This window comes from Cavia porcellus, unplaced genomic scaffold, assembly GCF_034190915.1.
Source record: "Cavia porcellus strain 051 isolate PalLab524CR breed Dunkin Hartley unplaced genomic scaffold, mCavPor4.1 scaffold_22, whole genome shotgun sequence".
Lineage (NCBI taxonomy): Eukaryota > Metazoa > Chordata > Mammalia > Rodentia > Caviidae > Cavia > Cavia porcellus.
The window spans coordinates 64,248,778-64,271,223 of NW_026947505.1; the positions used below are offsets into that span (position 1 = coordinate 64,248,778).

General features: G+C 35.2%; 1 protein-coding gene across 4 annotated transcripts in view; it reads right to left on the reverse strand.

Annotated features, from left to right (window-relative positions):
• Positions 1-202: 202 nt before the first annotated feature.
• The window catches only part of Fbxl4 (F-box and leucine rich repeat protein 4), a 93,818-nt gene continuing 71,574 nt past the window's right edge, over positions 203-22,446 (reverse strand). For 3 of the 4 annotated variants that reach the window (XM_063233282.1, XM_063233283.1, XM_005002627.4), the window contains 2 exons: positions 18,590-18,902; positions 203-8,808 (listed from right to left, as the gene is read on the reverse strand). In XM_063233282.1, coding sequence (XP_063089352.1) covers positions 8,645-8,808; positions 18,590-18,902 — 477 coding nt within the window. In that variant the 3' untranslated portion in view covers positions 203-8,644. Of the gene's footprint in view, positions 8,809-9,172; positions 9,293-18,589; positions 18,903-22,446 lie in introns of all 4 variants that reach the window. The other variant, XR_010042027.1, reaches the window with a different exon arrangement.

Consider the following 22,446-nt stretch of genomic DNA (forward strand, 5'->3'; position numbering starts at 1 on the left):
GAAATAGTTGCTCAAATCACAGTATCAAAGAATACAAAGTGGACATTCAAACAGAGAGACTGCAAACAGCTGTGTTCAATGATCCAAAAACATTAATATAGTCAGCTATTTAACACCCCTAAACACACTTGCTGTTATATCCGTTAGAGCTCTTTTTTTTCCCCTCTCTGTGTTTAGCACTTTTAAACAAACATACCAGGGCTTAAACAATATCAATTCTTTATTTGGGGTATCAGTAAACTAAAACATCTCAAGTAAGAATGATGTGCTAGAATTTATGTGACTATTAACAATTCTTAGTCTTCATCATAATCTTAGCAGCAATTTTTAAAATACAGTAAGCATTACAGAAATGTAACTTCCCACATAAGAAATATTTAGCAAAATAAACACATACTTAAATGGAAGTTAGGTACATATATAGAAGTATATTAAACTACACATATAAAATTCACATAAAGTATTTTAGAAAAATGATTTTTATAGTAAATTACCCATTTCCTTCATTCATAGCTTTTGGCAAAACAGATATTAGAAGTATACTTTTTTTTTTGGTACCGAGGATTGAACTCATGATTTTGCGCTTGCCAGCCAAGGTGCTTATGCCGCTGAACTAAATCCCCGGCACTTTTACAAAGCATATTACATATTAAACATTTTTAGAAGTCACTGATCAGTTTAACATAAAATTTCTACTTTTTTCTACTACTATACAATTAATAAAGTGGTTTATGGAATAGCACAGCATGTAAATATTTGACATAATGGTAAAATTTACAAATACTAACAATCATCACATGATACAGCAGTTACTTTTAATTTCCCAATTATGAGACCATAATTCTTTTTCATATCATTTTAGCATAGCAAAAGCAAATACATATCCTAAAAATCAAATGCATGAATAAAATTGATCTTAGCTAATAACTCAAAATAAAACACAATCATGCTCAGATGTATTCTGTGTATGTAGGGTATGTATGGTCTTGTACATGCTAGGCAAATGTTCTACTAGCTATACATTCATTCCAGGAACAATTAGTCCACTTTTTCCTAAGTAACAAATAGAAAACAATTATTGGACTGGGGATTAGCTCAGGGGCATATATGCCTGCTTGGCAAAAACAAGGTAGTGAGTTTTAGCCCTAGTACTAAAAAAAAAAAAAAAAAAAAAAAAAGAATTATTAAACTACAATGCATAATCTTTTCACGTTTTTTTCACGTTTGTTATACGTTAACCTGGTAAATATATTTTCATAATATTCCATATAGTGCTTTACTGGCATTTCCCAAACTGTGAAAAACAAGTTTCCAAAATATATTGACAAGTATTACACAGAAGATATAAATCCTAATTACCTGAACATTATAGTGTCCATTGCAAATAGGGCCCATAGTTCAGCACACAAAAGATACCTAATTTTGCTTAACCTATTTTATTTGAAGTTTATTTTATTACAGAATTTTTTCTAGGCACACACAATTTTGAAAATTGCTCTATGATTTATATGCATTCTCTATACCCAAGCTCCCCATGCTTGGCACAAAGCTGTCAACTTACAAACTAAATGGGAGGATCAATGCCTTTCCATGTGGCATTCACTCCCTCCTAGCTCACCAATAGTTTGGGGATGACTAAGAACTGTAGAACAATTTAAGAGCTGATCAGTAATGAGACGATTGGTTTTTACAAAAATCAAATACTTCCTTTGTCAGTAAAAGAGGAAAACACTGTATCAAGTTTTGGTTTAAGTAACAAAACAGCTTTTAAGTAAATACATTTTAGTTTGGCAAAATAACGAAGAAGGCATAAAGAAGTGACAGTGTTAACTTATTGTAATGTTCATTTAATTGTAGAGTCATGTAATTTCAGAGTTTAAAATGCACATATGCTAATGTAATTTCAGTGTGTGGGTAGATTGTTAAATGTTCTGTACATATCAGATGATTCTCATTTAATTTATATGGGCTTTTATATACATCTACTGACCTAAACTTTCCATTATATTTAGCAGCATCCTAAAATGACAAGTATTAGAAGTGACTTATGCTAACAAAATAATTTTTATTCTAAAGCACAGAATAATATAAATAAGTCATTACCCACTAAACATTTTTATTCAAATAAAATTTAAAACATTTCAGTCAGTTGTCTCTACACGTTTTGTCTTTGGTGTATTTTACTTGATTTATCAGACCATATGATTGCAATGATTTTATATTTTTCTTTAAATGTTTAGCCATTTCACTATTTTACATTACTTTATAAAACAGATTTAAATAACACTGAAAATATCAATTTTGAGAAAACTATCCTTATCCTTTCAAAATACAGTCAAACCACTTAAACAATTTGTGTTTCATTCTGTTTTGTTTTGTCTTGCAGTACCAGGGCTTGAACCGGGGGTGCCCTACTACTGAGGCTGTATTTCCCATCCCTTACACTTTTGGAGTAGAGTCTCACTAAGTTTGACCAAACCAGACTTGAATTTGAGATCCACAGCCTCCATACTAGCTGGTTTTATACATGTGTACCACTGCACCAACTACTAATAGTATTTATATATATAAAAGTTTAAGCCCAAAGTTCACACTTATAGACAAATATCACAAACATATTTTCGGCTGTGCCAAGGAAAAATCTTGGCTTTGACTACATTTACAAAAAGTATATAATAAATCATAAACTATGAATAAAGTAAATGACTCCTAACAGAACACTAACTATTGCCAAAAAAAACCCTAAATTATTCTAATAGCTATGGTTTTATTTATAATCTAGAATTGTAGCAGTGTGTTGTCAATATGCAAATGAGGTGACAACTGACAGATATGGATCACTGCCCAAATTTTCAGGGTGGTTAAAAAGTTCCTCTGAGGTACCAATATTAAATGTGCTAAAAGAGAAGAAAAGTAAATGCAATTAATAATAAAAGTGTGATAAATAGCTTTTAAAATAAAAATAGATTAGTAATAGGCATCTCCTAATAACTTCAAGAAAAAATGAAGAGCCAAATACTCATTATTAATATTCATGGTAGCCAAATGTAACTTTCACTGACTTTTCTTGCTTAGAATTATTACACATGCAAATATGAATTTTTGGCTGTAGTTTATGAAAAAATAAAACCTTTTTTAAAATTATTTTTTATTTTGTACCAGGGATCAAAGTCACAACCACGCGCTTGCAAGGCAGGTGATTATGCCACTGAGCTAAATCCCAGGCCAATAAAAGTACTTTTGCAATCAGCTTTTACTATCAATGTATTGGTTCACATCTAGGTTCTCCGCAGAAAAGGAAAGATATCAACTGTCTAAAGCGTATGTTTTTAAGATACTTCAGAACAACTCACATGGGAGATCATTTATTCTCTCAAGCAGGGTCAGGGACATGTCTTTGTTACTAGCCTCTGACAGAATAGGAAAATTTATCTTAGCAAAATTCTAATATATAATAATACAAAATTTCAAGTAGTTGTAAAAGCTAACCAAATCATTTGGATTCAAATTCTAATGAACTGTGATTCTCCATAAATTCTTACTGAATCTAAGACAATAAAATGTTGCTCTTTATTTTAAAATATAAGTAGTAAAATGAAAAAGATAACTTTAAGAACAACTGAGTGCAGCTTATAGAATCAAAAATGGACAAACCACAATTTCCTAACTTGAGAATACCCTAGGACAGGGATTAAGTTGCAAATACAATCCCTGAGCCAAATCCACCCTGTTCCATTACTGCAATTTTCTAATGGCTGGAGGAAAGAAGTACTTTAAAAGGATAATGCCATTTCATAACCCACAAAACTATGTAAAATCAACTTTCAGTGTCTGTAGGAAAATTTTATTGGAAGAGGGCCACATTCATTCGTGTTATCTGTGACTGCTTTCACACCTCAATGGCGGACTTGAACAGGTGGCAGACTTACTGGGCACTCTCTTCATTCTGCACTGCTGCTTGGCACACTCCAAACTGCAATGATGCAGTTACTGCTACCAACATTTTGAGTAACAAACATAGTGTAAAACCACACTTTAAAAAACTGTTTTCTTTTTTTTTTTTTTTTTTTTTTTTGTCTCTTTCCTTTTTATTGGTACCAAGGATCGAACTCACAACTGCCTGCTTGCAAGGTAGGCGCTTATGCCGCTGAGCTAAATCCCCAGCCCCTAAAAAAGTTTTTATACCACTGTTTATCCATAATGCTAAGAGAAGAATAAAGGAGAAATGTGAACTTCAAATGGCATGGTTTTGGGATATAATACAGTAAGGATGATTTTATTAAGAAATTCGGCAATGAAGTATGGTGCTGAACATACAATGACACAATGGTTATCCCAAATGAACACTTTCTATGTTAGAACTACCAGACTAAACATATTATATCACAATATTCTCAATTCACAGGAATGCAGTATTTATAAAAATTAGAAAATTTAAAATAACTCATCATAGAAGATTTAGTTGGAAAAAAATGAAAATAAAGCTACAATCAAAGTAAGTAACTGGTGTGCCACACAAGGAAAGCCTTTTACCAAAGTAAGTTAATTAACTTGTATTTAACTGCATCAGCTGAAGAAATGTGTACAGAGCAAACTAGCTAAGACTATTAAATTGGCCTTTTGGCAAGAACAGTTGCTTGCGGAATGAAGAACACAGATAGCAACATCAACAGTCAACAGGAAAACAAGGCAAATGACTCCACATGGTTTTTCTTGGCTTCTGATGAGTCAACAGACACTACTGATACTGCCTGGCTATTGTTTATGTGATGGGTCAGTGCCAGAGTAGAAGTAATAGTTAATCTCTATAAATAGTCTGTGTAGCACAATTATATGTAAGAATGTTTTCTAAGAAGAAAATACAAATTCTGCAGAACCTGCAATAGACTCTAAGACATGTTACAAATGTTGGTAGTAAAAATCTGAGTACAGGTTTATAAAAAAGCAAAGCCTGTGAAAATGTAAAATGTTTAAAACCTGTGATTATTTATTTTATTAGTCATTACAAATACTCTCAGATGTGTCTCACTCCATTTTTTGTTACTGAATTCACAGTGTCAATAGAAATTGAGACTAAAATCAACACAAAGGATCAATGAATCAAATAATTGGTTCTCTAAAAGAATAAACAAGATTGATAGACCCTCAGCCAGACTTACTGAAAAACTGGGAAAAAATTCAATTAGAAATGAGGAAGGCAAAAATCACAACTGATACTGCCGAAATCCAGAGAACTGTAAGAAAACTACTTTGAAGATGCCCCAACCCTTGGGAAACCTAGAGGAAATGGAGAGCTTCCTAGAATACAGATGCATTAACAAAACTGAGCCAAGAAGAAACAAAAACTTAAATAGACCAATAAAAGGAAATGAAATACAGGCAGTATAAAAATGCTACCGACAAAGACAAGCTCAAGGCTCAGTGGATTTACAGAGAATTCTATGAGAACTTCCAGGAAGATCTAACATCAATATTCCTCAAACTCTTCATTGAAACTGAAAGAGAAGGAGTACCATCAAACTCATTCCTGGAAGCCAGCATTACCCTGACAGCAAAATTGCACAAAGATTTAACAAAAACAGAAAAATATGGGCCAATCTTCTTAAGGAACACAAGTACAAACATCCTCAACAAGATGTTGGCAAACATCAAAAACCCTGACCAATGACCTTAATCTCAACCTGATAAAATGCACTTAAGTCAAAAAGATTGCCAACATTATACCGAATGGGGAAAAAGCTGAAAGTTTTTTCTCTAAAATCAGGAATAAAAAAAGTATGTCCACCATTACCACTGCTGCTCAATATAGTACAGTGGTACCTCAGTTCACAAACTTAATTTTTTCCACAACTCTGGGTACAACCAGATTTGCAAGCATATGCATACTATACTTCAGCGACAGCAGTAAGAAATTTTTAAAAAATACATGTAAGAAATGAATAAGTCCTATTCCTAGATGACATAATCCTTTACACAGAAGATCCAAAAACTCAACAAAATACTCACAGAATTAATAAATTTAAAAAAGTAGCAGAATTCAAAGTCAAATATAAAGACCAACAATGAATCCACCAACAAAGAAATTATGATCTTAATTCCATTCATAACAGCTTTAAAATTTAAATACTTATGAATTAGCCTAACCAAGGAAGAGATCTCTATATGGAATTTATAATGCTCCAAGCTACATCTTAAGCCCTTAAGGTCAACTTAGATGATAGGAAACACCAACACTGAATCCCAATTAAGTGAAATGTTATCTTCCAAAGCATTTAATTCTTCCCATTACTATAGCCATAGTCCAAAAGTTCTCAATTATATCTTGAATTTATCAACCAAAATTTGTGAAACTTTGTTTTATTTAAGTAGCTACAAAATAATCTCAGCTTTGTCTCTTCGCTCATAAACACTCCTTTTACAGAAAAGAATTTCTGACCTCTGCTGGGTCCATCTCTAGCCAGCTCTTTGCTCAGAAGCAAATGCCTCAATCTTCTTTTGCTCTAGTTTCCTCATCTGCAGCTTAATGGATGTATTTTACAGGGTTAGCAGGAGGATTAGATAAGTCAGTAAATGTACAACAGGGAACAGTGCCTGGAGCTAAGTAATTATTCACCTAATTGGGAGCTGCTAGTGTAAGATAAAAGTAGACTTAACACATAGATGTCTTTTTATATGCAGAAGATTAATCCTTTCCTATTTCAAAATTCATATAACATTCTTCATATTCTATAGTATAAATACATCATTATTAGCAATACTTTGTAACACTTTAAAAATACATGCCAACTTAATAATGTATATAAATATTATATTCTTAGTCACTCAATAAATAGGTACTTGAGTTTAATATTTGCCATATGTATAAATTTGCTAGCTTAAGAATTTTTAGGGAGGGGCTGGGGATTTAGCTCAGCAGCATAAGCACCTGCCTTGCAAGCAGGCAGTCGTGAGTTTGATCCCCAGTACCGATAGAAAAAGACAAAAAAAAATTTTTTTAGGGAAAAAGTGGATTTGTATACGTACCTTCAAAAACTGCTGATACACATTAACTGCTAAGGTGCTTTTTCTTAAATAATAACAAAAGAAATCTGAAAGCACTGCTACCCAAGCAAACTCCCTGCAATAATGGAAATATTCTACATTCATGTGTCTAACAAACTATTAGCTAGCCTCATATGACTACTGAAAAACTGAAATGTGGCTTGGTATAAACTGGGCAACTATATTCTAAATTAAATTGAGCTGAAGTTAAATAGCCAGTTAGCACAGTTCTGCAGAGTCACCATATTGCATGTGAAGATTGGAATATATTTTATCATAATAGAAAAATACATTCTGGAATACTGTACAGTTAATATTAGTTTCTATTCAAAACAGCCCTGCTCTTTCATGCCACACATACTTTACCCTCTTGTTTTGTTTTGTGGTGCTGGAGACTGAAGTTTGGGCCATGAACAGACCAGGCAAGTGCTCTACCACTGAACTATATATACTCAGTTTTTTTTATTTGATTTTTATTCATTTATTTTTTGAGACAAGGTCTTGCTAGGCTACCCTTGGATAACCACAAACTAGTGATCCTCCTATTCAGCCTCCTGTGTAGCTAGGATTATAGATGTGCACCACCATACTTGGCCTGTCTATATTCTTTTTGTTTTGTTTCTTTTTTGAGACGACGTCTTGCTCTGTAGTCCCAGTTAGTGATGAACTTACCATGTAGCCCACACTAGCTGTGAACTCACAGCAATCCTCCTGCCTCAGCCTCTCGTGTCCTGGAATTACAGGTATGGACTACCATCCCTGGCTACTACAGTCTATACTCATAATAGCAGAATTAAATCAATTCATGCCTTAACAAAGCAATGTTTTTAAAATTTTTTCTCTCCTCTCCTATCATCCATTAACTATGGCTACATTTTAACTATTTAAAGTATTGAGGCACATGCAAAAACACATACACATACATATATACATACAAATGAAATCTCTATATATGATTTTCTACATGTAAACAAAATCCACATATAATGCAGAATCCTTAAACCTTTTCCTTTGGCAAACTTTTAAGGCATTAAGTTAATATGAAATTAATTCAATTAGTGGCTTTACTTTTCATACTTGATTATGCTTATGTTCTTATAATAGCCTGATATAGCAGTAAACTAGATAAATCTATTAGAAGTGGAAAAACTATTAATTTTCCCAATTAGCTGTGACAATTGTTATACCAAAAAACATTTGTCAGATCATAAGGCTGAATAAGGTACCCTTACATTGAAGTGTGAAAAATCAACTTTATTTTTCCATAAATATCATGATATTAAATTGTTCAATGTTCATTTAAAAATAAGTTAAAGTGCTCCTGTATTACTCTTATAACACATAATTACTGATTAAAGCATAATACCACAGGTTAACATAAGGCAAAAATATCAGCAACTCATTTATTTCTGAAAAACAGTTCCAATATTTTAGGAGAACATTTCTTTACATTTTACTTAATTCAATGGGGAATTTCATATTTTTCCTTTAAAATCTGCAAATTTCTCAATTGTCATCACTATAAAAATTAAAGAAAGAAACCAAACCCAAAATAAAACTCTACAAAAAAAAACATTTTTAAAATTACAGAACATATACGAGGTCACTGAGTAAAGCTCTTTTTTATAAATACTTTTGGAAAGCTTGCATTCAGTTCCAGCACAGCTCTGTTATCAATCTGTGAGCAGAAGGACACGTCAAGCAAGGAAAGATCTTTACAGGATTCCAGGAGCTTTCTTAAGGATGCCGGACTTACCATTCTTGTTCCTGTTTTTTAAAAAAAACAAACAAAACATCTTAAGTATAGCATTCATCAAATATCTTAATAATCCTTTTATTGTTTATTTCAAAAACACAACATAAATGACCTTTTAAAAATTAAAAGCAATTGTTTTCAAACAAGAAACTTCCTATTGGAGGGCTGTGGATGTGAGTACCTCAGTAGCAGAGCACGAGCGTGCTGGGGAACCAAGACCAGCATCTGTTCAGTCCACGCACTACCCCAAAACCAAACCAAACCAAAGCTTCACGCTGAAATGGCTCTGTTTAATAAAAGGAAGCCTGAATGTTCCCAAGCACCTATGACTTAAATGCGGTCAATCCTCTGCCCACCACCTTCATTCCTACTTACGATCTTTTCCAATTGGCTCTTACAGAGAGTCCTGCTTCTACTGTCCAGCTGTTTTATCTCTGCAAAACGGTTTTCACATCTCATTTGCCTTGACCTATGGGTCAAATGTGGCAGCCATACCTACAATAATTCAACCGTGCAAAGTAATCACTGAGTAACTATTTAACTAATGGTTGTGAGTATCTGTATTAGGCACTGGAAATGCCAAGATAAACAAGACAACCTTTGCCTTAAGAACGCAATGACCAGGGTTGAAAACAAATAAATACAACACCATTTGGTAAATTTTACACTGAGATGTTATGCAATAATACTACTAGAAAATAAATGGATGATGAGTTAGTTTAGCCAATGTTAAACTCGAAGTGAATATGGTTTATTTGATTGAAAAATAAATTATGTAAAGCATCTGACACATGTCAGGTACTTAATAAAGGTAAAATATAACTTGAGTCTAAGCAGTTATCTGCTGCTTTAATTACAACTTTCCTGGGGAGAAACAATCACAGTTATACCATATATGCACATCTACTGAGAGATGCTCTTGGATTTCTTAAATACCAACCTAAGCTTACTGTCTGAGGATGTCTTCCTATTCCCCTTTCCATCATGGACTCCAGAGCTATAAATACACAGTCATGCTACCTGTGACTACCCAGGAGTTGAAGCCATCTGGATTCCCCTGGAAATTTAAAATTGGAATTCAGCAAACCTTAAGAAATAAAGATCCATAGATCTTTATTTCTAAAAACATACAAAGCTGGATGGATCTGCTGTATTTAGCGATTTGTGCCCAGAGGAGCACAGACTGCTAGCCTGACGAGAAAAGAGCAAGACAAAACCAAGGAGGAAGAGCCAGCAGGGCTTCTGTGAATGTACCGTGGCAGAGGCTGGGGAGGGTACAAGTGCTGGAGCACACAGGATAGGAAAAGTGGACCAGAGAGAAAACAGCCTGCCTGCCTTTCACGGTTTCCAGTTCTGAGATCTCTTCAGAGCTTCTACTCATGGGATTCAAGAGATACAAGTGCATCTTCATAATAACTTTCTTTTCTTATGCTTAAATTATCTCCAGTGGCCTTCTTTTATGTAAGATCAGAGAATCTCAACCTTGGCTCTTACCTAGGTAGGGTTTTTGTGCCTACTGTTATGACTGGTTTCTATTTGCTACTGAGTACCCTAATAAATGAGTTCCCGAAGCCTAACAGTGTGTCTGTGAAGGGATTCATGGATTTATTACAAATCACCTATCCTTCCACATGACTGCACTTTTGTCCACAGTTATTTGTCAGCTTACGCCATCAGGTAAGATATGGCAGGAGCCGCATCTACCTTGATCACTGTGATATCTGCAATACTGAAAACAATGCCTCAGATCGTGCATGATGAACAGATGTGTGCTGAATGGAGGCGGTTGACTAATTTTCTAACATCAGCTTTGGATCGTCTGGACTATGAAAAAAATTTCTGATTTTAATTTCTTCCTTCTCCAATCTATCTGTTACCTGTTTATAGATTAATAGTCCTAAAATACGTCATATATATCACACATACCCGATCAAAATCCTGTAGTAGTTATTCCTTGGTTAATTTTGTAAATTGCTTACTGCAATGTGCAAAATTTTCCACGAAACTCTCCATTTTACTAACATGGTAAGTCAAATTAGACTGTCTATCCTGTGAAGATACAATGTATTTTCAAATTCTATACTTTTGTCCCATGCTGTTTCTTCTGCTTAGAATGCCCTGTTCCTATTTTATATTCCTTCACAAAGATATCTTTAAAATATCTATTAATCTTTTAAATCAATCGTTTCCTTAATTTTGGAATTTTACATATATATTCTTTCTTTTCTCAGCCCCATCAAAATGGACTTGCCTCTTTCTTGCATTTCATTTGTGGTTGTTTTTCTTCTTCTTCCTATGTTAAGAACTCTTTGAAGGGGATTCGAGCAAAGATGGCAGATAGATAACAGCAGGCTACTGAGGCTCCCTGAGATAGTCGACTTAGAATTCAACATAATACAGTGCCGGGAACCCGAACAGAGGGAGATGAATTCTCTCGTTCCAAGAAGAAACTAAGGTGAGAAGAACCAATCAAACATACAGCCCCAGTGCTATTATTGGAACAGCTAAAGGTTCAGGGCTCCCACCTCAGCGGGCGAATTGCGAGCGGTCCAAGGTCCCGGTGATTTGACTCACTGGAGGCACAGTCACACTGAGGTCAGGGGTCAGCCAGCCAAATGGAGAAATGAGCTGGCGAGGAGCCTGCATCGACCTGTGGTGAGTGACAAGTGGAACCATTCCACAAAAAGGGGTGCTCCGGCAGACGACATTCTGAGACTGGGTAGGACTGGCAAGTAAAAGGGGCAGCAGTGACTTCAGTCAGTTGTTCCCGTCCCAAACGGGATTGGTGGAGTGAGCTAAGCCTGGGTCACATGACCTGGCTGAGACCCAATAGGTTATCTGAAATCAAGTCCCTACAGCGGTGGTGCACATTAACCACACTAAAGCAGTGAAGCCTCAGAAGTTTGACTGACCCGGAGGGGAGGTGGCACAAAGTAATACAGTACAGGCCTCAGCAGCTTGACTGATCTGGAGGGAAGGGCCAGCATATGATGCCCCTGCTTGTAATTCACTAGCATACTGCATTGGGAAGGGTCACCTAGCCAGCATGTTTCAGAAGAACTGTAACCAACAAAGAAAGAAACTGGGGCCTCATGGAAGAAACAAAAAAGATAGGAAGAGGAAGCAACAACAAAAAGTCCCCAGGTCCCAAACCTGAGAACACTGACCCAGGACAGGTAAATACAAAGGAGAATGAGGACAGCTAACATGCAACATCAGACACAGCACCAGTAGACATAAGGAGATATCTTCAGGACCTCATAGATGAGTTCAAAAGGGAAATATTTAGCCAAGTAAAGCAAGATATAAGAAGATTAATAAAAGAGATGCTAAGTACCCCTCAAGAAGACACAGACGGAAGAAGGGAGGAACTCAAACAAAGGAGAGAACCATTTGATAAAGAATGTAAAGAAAATAAAGAATACATGAAGCAGATTCAAAGAAATTAAAAACTCTATGGAAAGATGGAAATTCAGGAAATTCAAGAAATTAAAAACTATGGAAAGATGGAAAATCTGCTTGAAAGAAACTAAGGATAGATTATTCAAACTGGAGGACAGTTTTGCAATGTGGGATTATGAAGGAAAAAATTTTAAAAGTAACAAGGAAACAAGCAGTAACAATACAAAGGCTAGAAGATGACAAAAGGATCTATAAGTTGAGAATAAAGAATGTGAATGAAGAAGCAGGAGTACCAACAAAAGAACTACAAAGGCTAGTCACAGAAATAATTAAGGAAAACTTCCCAAACATAGGAAAAGGAAATGATATTCTGATATATGAGGCATACAGAACTCCAGCCACCTACAACCAAAACAAAGCTACATCCAGGCATATAATAATCAAGATCCCAGAAATTCAACTTAAGAACAAAATATTAAAAGCTGTTAGAGACAAGAAACAGACAACCTACAAAAGAAGGCCCATCAGAATAACGACAGACTTCTGGACACAAACCATCAAATCAAGAAGAGCCTGGAGCGAAATATTCCAAGCCCTGAAAGAAAATAACCTCCAGCCTAGATTGATACACCCTGCTGAACTATCTCTAGCAATCAATGGAGAAACAAGATGCTTCCAAGACAAAGAGGAACTTGGGAAATTCACAACCACCAATCCAAATCTACAGAAAATACTGCAGGGCATCCTAGAGAGAAAGAAAAGCACTAGGATTCCAGGAACAGTGGCAGAGAGGCCTCAGTGAATGGAGCAGAAAACAGAGTGAAGAAGATAAGCAGACAACTGATGGCAAAAAAAGGATATAACAAAATGAGGCAGAGAAGGTTGGTTATAATCTCCAATATAGATGGCCTTGATACACTAAATTAGAAAAAAAAAAAAAAAAAAAAAGAACCACACGTGGAGTAGATCAGGAGGCAGAGTCTACCCAGACACTATTTACAGGAAATATAATTAACATGAAAAAGAGTACATGGACTGAAAATCAAATATGAGAAAACAATGTTCTATGTGACAAAGAACCAGAGAGTAATAGGGGCAACTAGACCAGTACTTGTGGATAGGTTAGAAAGACAGGCTTTAATAGGTAAAGAAACACAATTAGAGATAAGTCCAGGAGAGAAAAGGTTCAGGACCACTTAGGTAAATAGCAGGTTGCGCCCCCACCCCCCCCCCCCATTTAAAAGCAAGGCTCTTGGTCAGACCCCAAAATGCACAGTGTACCCTGGGGAAGTGAAAGGGGAGGGAGAGTGTTAAAAAAGAGGGCAGAAGATATTGTTTAAAACCCACATTACTCGCACCACTCTGCTTAGATTTTATTCTGTCCCAGTTTGTATACTTGCATTAGGGTTGAGGGCACAGACAGCTATCCCAAAAACATTACGATATAGCACAGTAATCATCTTTAATTTCCTATTAACCTAATCTGGAGCCCTGTATGACTTATACTGTTTTATCATGACTTATTTTAGTTAACTCTGCTTTGTTTGATTGCTGTTTGGTATCGACAGATTTTATTCAAAACTGATATGATTGATAGTATTAAGTCTGAGAGTATAGGCAACTACACTGAAGATGACAAGATTCTATGATACACAATCTGGTTTGATAACTGCCTGTTTTTGAAGTTTTATACTATATACAAAGTTGTATTTTTATTAATAGTTATGTACTAATATATTCAATTATACTATGTCTGATGATATAGCCAATTCTATTGAAGATAACAAGAGACAACACAGGAACCATGGTACAACTCCTTGTACAACAGTCTTATATGTCTTTTTTGTTTCATGTGTTTGTAGGAATATGTTTTGTTTTGCCTTGCTTTGTTTTGTTTCTCCCTCTAATATAGGAAGGATGTTAAGACTCATGCATGTGTAGAATCTATAAATAAGTTTATGAGAACCGATCTTATAACACATGATGAAATGAACAGAAACTCTGAAGAAAAAGAGACACTTAAAGCACCCAGTGCTGATCCTGGAGTGTCATAATGTAAAACCCAGCAATAGTATCTTTCTTTGTTCAGAGTGATATTAGCCTGCTTGGGTTTGCTCAATCTCAACATAAATGAAGATATGGATAACTGCACGTATGCTAAGTGTATAGGATTGATGACCATATTTCTAAATTTTGTTGGATAGTTGAACAGAACTGGTTGCAGTCTCACCGAATCCCCACTTTATATGCTCCACTTTAGTATCTTGAATAACTATTTGTAAGAGGACAATCTGTAATCATCAACTAGTGATTTCTTACTGTTTACTTTTTTCTTTGAATGTATTATTTCTACCCATTTTCTATTTTGTTTAGTCTTTCTTTAAATAAAATTTTAAAAAAGAACTCTTTGAAGGTAAAAATATACACAGTGTCTTACTTAGTTTTACGGTGATAAGCACTATTTTCATAATTTTTATGTGAGAAAAGACAGAAAAGCACAACAAAAAGCAAAAGAGACAAAGAAGAACAACCCCAGAACAGTAACAGTATAAGTTTTCAAAACAAGATAATCGGAATTTAACAATGGTTGCAACATTACATATTGTTACCTTCAAAAGGGTACAGACATGTAAAAGTGATCTAACCATGTAAGTATTAACTATTCTTTTCCAAGAACTAATACAATTAGCAGTATAGTCCTTTTAGCTGTCTTATCTATAACTATACATATTTATGTCTTTTTCCTTTTCCTTTCCTTCTTTCCACAATGTGAATGAAGTAGGACTGCCACTTAGTACTCATGTAAAACAATGACTACAAACTAAGGACTACTGGTTTTGTTGAATGAAAAATCTGTATTTAAAAAAAAAAAAAACTCTAACACATAAGGATTAAAGAGAGCAAAGAAAACACACTTCAGTGATTAGGAGATGAGAGTTTGGTTCAAATCTAAATTGTACCATTACTAGCTATGACACTGAGCAAATCAGTTAATTTGTTTGTGCCTGTTTCCTCATGTATGGCTAAAAATAACTACCCTACTAGGCTGTGAGGATTAATCTGGTTACTATCGCCCATTAACAATATACAGCACACAATTATGGTTATTATTATTAATCATTTATTATTGTTTACTGTGCTCTTTAGATTTAAGAAATATATTCAGATATATTCATATGGTGGCTGTCTTTCATCAATTTTTATGGTACAATAAATGAAACTTCCTTGCTTTATGTTCATGAAAGTTAAAGGTGCTAAATGTTAAAAATGTTTTCATTATACCTCTTATATTTTTATGGTATAATAAATGAAACTTCCTTGTTTTATACCCATGAAAGTTAAAGGTGCTAAATGTTAAAAATGTTTTCATTATACGCCTTTTTATCTTATGTGAAGTCATTTGTGCATTCACTAGGTCAACATTAGGCCACCCCAAAACTGACCCTACCTTCACCCCGTGGGCACTGGTTCAGGACCAGTGCTCCTGCCTGCTTTGTGGCCCTGTAGCATCTCTTCCAGTTGTTGGAACTGCTCATATCTAGTGCTGTATATGACATTTTTATTTAAGGAGGGTACTGTAAAACAGATTTTAAGCAGCAATAGCATTATCTTATGCAGTGAAACGTGTATCCATTTTTAAAGACCTTTGCTGCTTTTCCTTGTTCTTATAAATTCATGACTTCTTCTTAAGCTTCTCAAAATATTTATCTCATAACAGGTTTACAACAGTGCAAGTGGGAAGATATGTAGAAAGGAGGGAAAAAAGTTAGTGGGTGTGGGGTATGACTCCCCAGGGCACAAAACGTTACATATCAGAAACCAAAGCAACAGCCTCCAAAGTTTCTGCATCTCAAAAGAAATCTCCAGCATAGTGAAAAGAAAACCCCACACTGGGAAAAAATCATAGTGAACTGTCCCTTAGACAAAGGTCTTCTGTCTAAAACATAAAGAATTAAAAAATCAGATCCCCGAAATTCAAAGATCCAATCCAAAAATGGGCATCTGAGATGAATACACAGTTCTCAGATGAAGAAATACAAATGGAAAATAAATACATGAAAAAATGTTCGGCATCGTTAGTCATTACAGAAATGCAAATTAAAACAACACTGAGATTCCATCTCACTCCAGAGAGAATGGCCAGGATCAAGGAAACTACCAACAAATGCTGGAAAGGCTGTGGGGGAAAAGGAACTCTCCTGCAATGTTGGTGAGAGTGTAGACTGGTGCAGCCACTGTGGAGGTCAGTCTGGAGATTCCTCAAAAAGCTGGGATTAGAGGTCCCATTCAACCCAGCTATTCCACTTCTGGGCAAGATTCCCATAAGAACTGAAAATATCATACCACAGTGATATACGTGCAACCATGTTTATAGCAGCACAATTTATAATAGCCAGATCTTGGAAACAACCTAAGTGTCCATCAAATGAGGAATGGATAAAAAAGCTGTGGTATTTTTATATAATGGAGTACTACTCAGCTATAAAGAATGATCACATTGAGATATTTACTAATAAATGGGCACAACTTGAGACCATACTCATAAGCGAAATCACTCCAACTCACATGTATAAATACCGTATAGTCTCCCTAGCGTAAGAAATAGTAAGAGTACATAAGAGTTTATGGTAATCATGATTCCCCTTACATTGTTTTTAAACCTTACAATGATCACATTGGTTAGCTGTAATGGGTTTGTCCTTGTTTGTTTGATTTTATTATCTGTGAGGTATGAACAGCTAATTTGAGGGAAACAAGTCATTATAACAGCCAGTACTGGTATAATATCATCTTACTATGAAGTCTTACCATGCTTTTGTTCTTCTGTTTCCATTGGCTCTATCATGTTGTACCTTATTGGATTGTATTATGTAATGGAAGTATAAACAAATTTTCTATGGAAAATGAGATAATATAGTAGCCATTGTTTGTTTTCTGCTATTTGGTTCTGAATACTCTGTGATACTCTTATTCTCTTGAATGTTTTTATGCTATTTTTTTTATGTTTGATACTATTGTATATGAAGTTATACTCAACTATTTTAAAGGAAGAGACATTGTGGTAGTTACTGTTAATTACGAGTTGTCTTCTAGTGAAATTCTGTGTTGCTTACATTGTACTGTTCTGATCTGCTTTGTTATGTCCTGTTTTGTCTTAATCTCTTTAAAATTAAAAATTCAGTTGCTACCTTAATTATGCAAGTTGATCCTTCTGCATATCCTTATCTCTGTATTTTGCAGAGATATTTTCCCCCTACCTAGCTAGCTAGCTCACGTTACTTATATAATTCCTACCCACCCCCACTCCCATACCCTCTCCCCCCATCCTCACTGTCACTCATCCTCAAGCCACCCCCCTTCTTCACATTTGTCCACACATCTTCAGGGGGACTGGACTACGACCCTTTGACTGCCCTTCATTTGGAATATGTTTTGGTGTCTTTACTCTCGCCATGGATTGCATTGGAGGTGGTAGATTAAAATTAACTTGCTAGGATTCCAATAATGTCTCAATAGGATTGTAAATAGAACTTTTTGGATTGTGAGGAAAACTAAAAAAGGGATTATAATATTGGATAACTATACTCAACATTTTGGATTACAATATTAGTCATTAAAAAAGAGGAAAGAATATATAAGTACCTTATAGACTAATCTGTTAGCACCTACATTACCAGGAAGCACAGTTCAAGTGTCACATGAGTTCACCAACTGTGTGGGCAAGGATGACACCTCTGCTAAGGGAGGAAAAAGGTAATCAAATATCAAAGGGTTCCTCACTGATGAATTAGTTAAGAACACAAGGAATTCCAAAGGTGGAAAGAATTTTTGAGATAACTGCCTTGGGACTGGGGATTTAGCTCAGCGGCGTAAGTGCCTACCTTGCAAGCAGGCAGTCGTGAGTTTGATCCCCAGTACCGATAAAAATGAAAAAGCCAAAAAAAAAGAGAGATAACTGCCTTGAGGTAGAACTAGTCGGAAAAACTAGAATTATCAGGGATGGAAATTTCACAATATCCCATAATCAAAAGTTCAACATTAAGAAGATAAAAAAAAGTCCAGCTTGAATTTATTATACAAATGAATTCATTTCTTTCTTTTTGTCACCAACATACAGAGAACATGGGTCATGTGAATTCTCACTCTTCTAAGTAGATCAACAATTCACAGTTATTCAGAGCTTTTGCCAGTTGTGAGGGTAAAATTATGTTACTGTCCTATTATACTGAAGTACATATATAACTGTTCTCTATAAATCTATCTTACACAATCAAATTAAGCAGTATTATCTGAACAAAATTTAAATTTTTTTCTTCCTTGCAAAAAGTCCTAGATGAGATTTCATGTCAAGGAACCAGGTTTTAAAATGTTCGTATGCAGCATTCCTACCTAGTATGTCCAGTTGCCGTAGTCGCGTACAATTAGATGCCAGTTCTTGTATGTCTGTATCACACACAGACCTGTTAGCAGTAAGGAAGAGTTTCTGCAAGTTTGGGAGCTGGCGTGCCAATTTCGCGAAGCACCCGGTGCTGCTCTGTAGAGTAGGACACCAGCCAAGATCAAGTTCTTCCAGAAGTGGACACCCAGAAGCCAGTTCTGCTATTCCATTCTCAGTAATATTTTTACATCTCCACAGATCCAGCGTCTTGAGTTTTTTACACTTGGCTCCTATCATGCTTGCTATCACATCATAATCTTCAATCTGAAAATCAAATAAATGCAACCTTTTGTATGTTTTGCTCAGAAATGTAAGTGATTTATAGCTAGTCAGAACATCCTTAATCATCTCTTACTGTTTGCTTCCACTTAAACATATTCATATCCTGGTTAATACAAATCTGTCTATATATCTCAGAGATCTATCACTTTTTCATGAAATAGCAAGAGAAATCACTCACTTTTTAATGTACCCTGCAGCAGTCTGAAGTCTTCAGTCTCTCAAGAAGAACTTGAGGATTATGTGTTATTTTGTTTAAGCTTACAGTTTTGACCTTGTTGCTGTTACTTGGTGGAGTCTAGCTTCTGCTATTTTACTTATGATTAATATACTCAGATAGGTATACAATATTTCTCTGATGAAGCTATGTACTTGGTAGGCTCAAACTGTCTAATGTCAACAGTGCTATTTAGGAAAATTTTAGATTAAGTGGGACATTTATGGACTGAACATAAACATGAAAATAACGTACATTATACAGTAATATGTTAATCATTATTGTTATCAGAGTTATCCAATATTTTTCTTATAATTACAGGTTAAGTGTCTACTAATACATGCTTAAATGTTCAATGTTGGGATTTATGTATTTTAATAATATTTCTTTAAGTAGGTTCTTCTAAGAGCTTTGATTTTGTTATAATCAAGCATTTAAGTTACCACCAGTAGTCAAAAGGAAACAAAATAATGAACATTTACAATGATTACTTCTTTTGTTAATTTGTTTATTCTATTTCCAATAAATTCTTATGCCCTTACTATGTGCTGGCACCACTCTAGATCACAGGCACAGTGGTAAACTGAAAAGCAGGCATTTTGTTCATGTTTTTGGAAATGACAGAGACAAACAAGTGAGTGAAATTATCCAGAGAGTGGTACATGGTGGAAAATGATGAAAGAGGATGATGTGAGCAGACTTCAGGAGTTGAGGGAGGGCTTGGACGTCGCTGGGCTTTCTAGGGATGAGCTCAGTGCATTCATGGCTAAGTGAATCAGTACAGCTCAAGGGTGGTAAGAGAGAAGACAGGACAGTTTAGGCCAGGTCCCACAGTTCAGCCCTGACGGGCTGGATTTGTAAGTACAGTACTAAGGAAGGCAATGGGAGACTAAAACACTGTGCCCCAAACACTAAAGCAGCACGTGATTTACACTAAAACAAACATTCCTCTGACTTCTGTCTGAAGGATAGCTTACCTATGATCGTTTGAGAATGAAGGGAGGAAATCCAGTGAAGACAAATGCGAGGGTTTAGAAGCGCTGTGAGGGGAACCTGGATTAAAGTAGTAATGGGAACTGGAGACAGGGGACAGACTTGGGCTATAGTTTTTCGTCAGAACCAAAGGCTGCTAGATGAAATAGAGTGGTGATAACTTCTAATGTTCTGGTCTTCAACAATACATCTTGATGGAATCACGTAGAAGTCCAAGTGAAACAGGTTGGAGGAACATAACTATTTCTATAAGAAAGTGTACCTGAACAACACAAAACTGCAGCTTTGATAACTAGTGCAATAAGCATCCTTAAAAAGAATTAATTAAACTTTCTGAACCAAGGATTTTGATTGTGCTGAATTTGTACCAGAGCACTCAGTGGCATATGAATTAATTCCCTCTCACTGTAACATTCCTCCAAGTGCTTTTTGTTGGTGATTTTTCACAGCATTATTAAACACATTGAACATAAACGAATCCAGGGGTGGGAAAATTAAGAATTTTACTTCATACCTTTACTGGACTGAAGGCAACCTACACTTAGTGGCTAATTATGAAGTCAGAGTATTATTTATGTTGTCCACAACACTTTCTCTTAACCTACTACTAAAAATTTGTTTCTCCCTCTTCCTGGAAGTGATTGAGGAAAAAAAGAAATACAAAATTCATTAAGTTATTTATTTTGAAGCTTGCTTGAGCATATGGATGCTCAGAATAAAAACTGAGTTTCCCAGTTTTCCATGCTATAAATGTATCACATAATTAAATTGTGGGTAGTAAGAAGGAAGTCTCAAAAGGCATATAGCTTCTAGGAAGGGTCCTCAAGAGAAAGTGGTAAGCCTTCTTCCCCTCTAAGAGTACAGCTAGGAAGTTTGCCTGAATTATCCACCTTTACCACTTCATTCACAAGAAAGAAAAATAACCTATCTTGTTTATGCATAGTCATTGGGAGATTTTCCATCCCTGGCAGTTGAAACATGCTTAACCAATATGCTTGTTCACAAACTTGTTGAAAGATTCTGGTAGATAAGGGATTGGAACTAATAGTTAAAACAAACTTCTGATTACTTTAGGGTTTTGTTATCTATTTGTTAACTGTTTTCTATTATTATGGATAATAAAATTTTACATTGTAGAGATGATCAGCTATTCCAGAATATATTTTTAAAATTCTCTTTCTCAATCAGAGGAAAAACTTAAATTTCCAGAGTCCCAAAAACATATTTATGACAGTGATCAAAATTATCTAGGTGTTCCACTGCCAACATGTTACTTTTCAGTTCTTGTCATTACAAATGTGTCAAACTGGCATTTGTGGTACAAAAATTAGCTTTAGGAAAAAAGTGACATAACTAATTCAGTGCTACATTATATTCCACACAGAGGAAGTGGGCCATTAGGAGAGCATTGTGAGAAGGCAGACTATAAATCCTTATTGCTGTGCAAAACCAGCCTGGTGCACTAAGAGGATAACAGCTTCACAAATAACACAAATCCAAAACATTACTATTTTGATAGTAGAAATTACATACTAAATAAATCATCTTGTCAGTCAACTGATAAAAAAACAAATATATGGTATGAGACTACCAACCACGGGCTGTCTGTGTCACTGTCCCAGTGAATGCTGCACTTGCTGTGAAACAAAAGTGTTTCTGTGACATATGTGAATGTCACAATCATGACTTGAGTAGTAATGTTAGAAGCACTACAATTATTTCTTAATTTCTCTAATTTGTTTTCCTGGAAAACAAATATCAATTATAACAACAATATATTACTGGTAACTGCATACTTTGATGAAAAAAATATCCTATTTATCTAAAGCAGCATTTCCCATAGCATATTACATATTAATAGATGTAATATGGAAAAAGTGGGTTCAGTAATCAGGTAAGATTAGAAAGCACTGGCTTAAGCAAAGGTAAACTATTCCTTTCTTTTAGCATATATCAAGGTAAAACTCCAAGAAGAAGACCAATAGCATCATTTTCTTATTTTGGTCAGGAACCCTCACTGTGCCCTAACACAAACTTTTTATAATTGATGTCCTTCAGGAATAACTTCTATGAATTAATTTGGGAAAATATTGACAAAATACATGCCATTTCAATATATATGTTATAATTATATTGGTTCAACTTGTTAAGGGTGCCTATGGCCAGAGGCCTGGTCTCACAGGGAATGCTGCTCCAATTTAAACAGAAGTAAGTAACAAGCAGAATAAGGTGCCTATAACATTACACAGGGTCCTTATCAATCTAACAAGGGCAAGTAACATGCAAAGATCCAAGCAACTGCTTTGTGGTCACATAAGC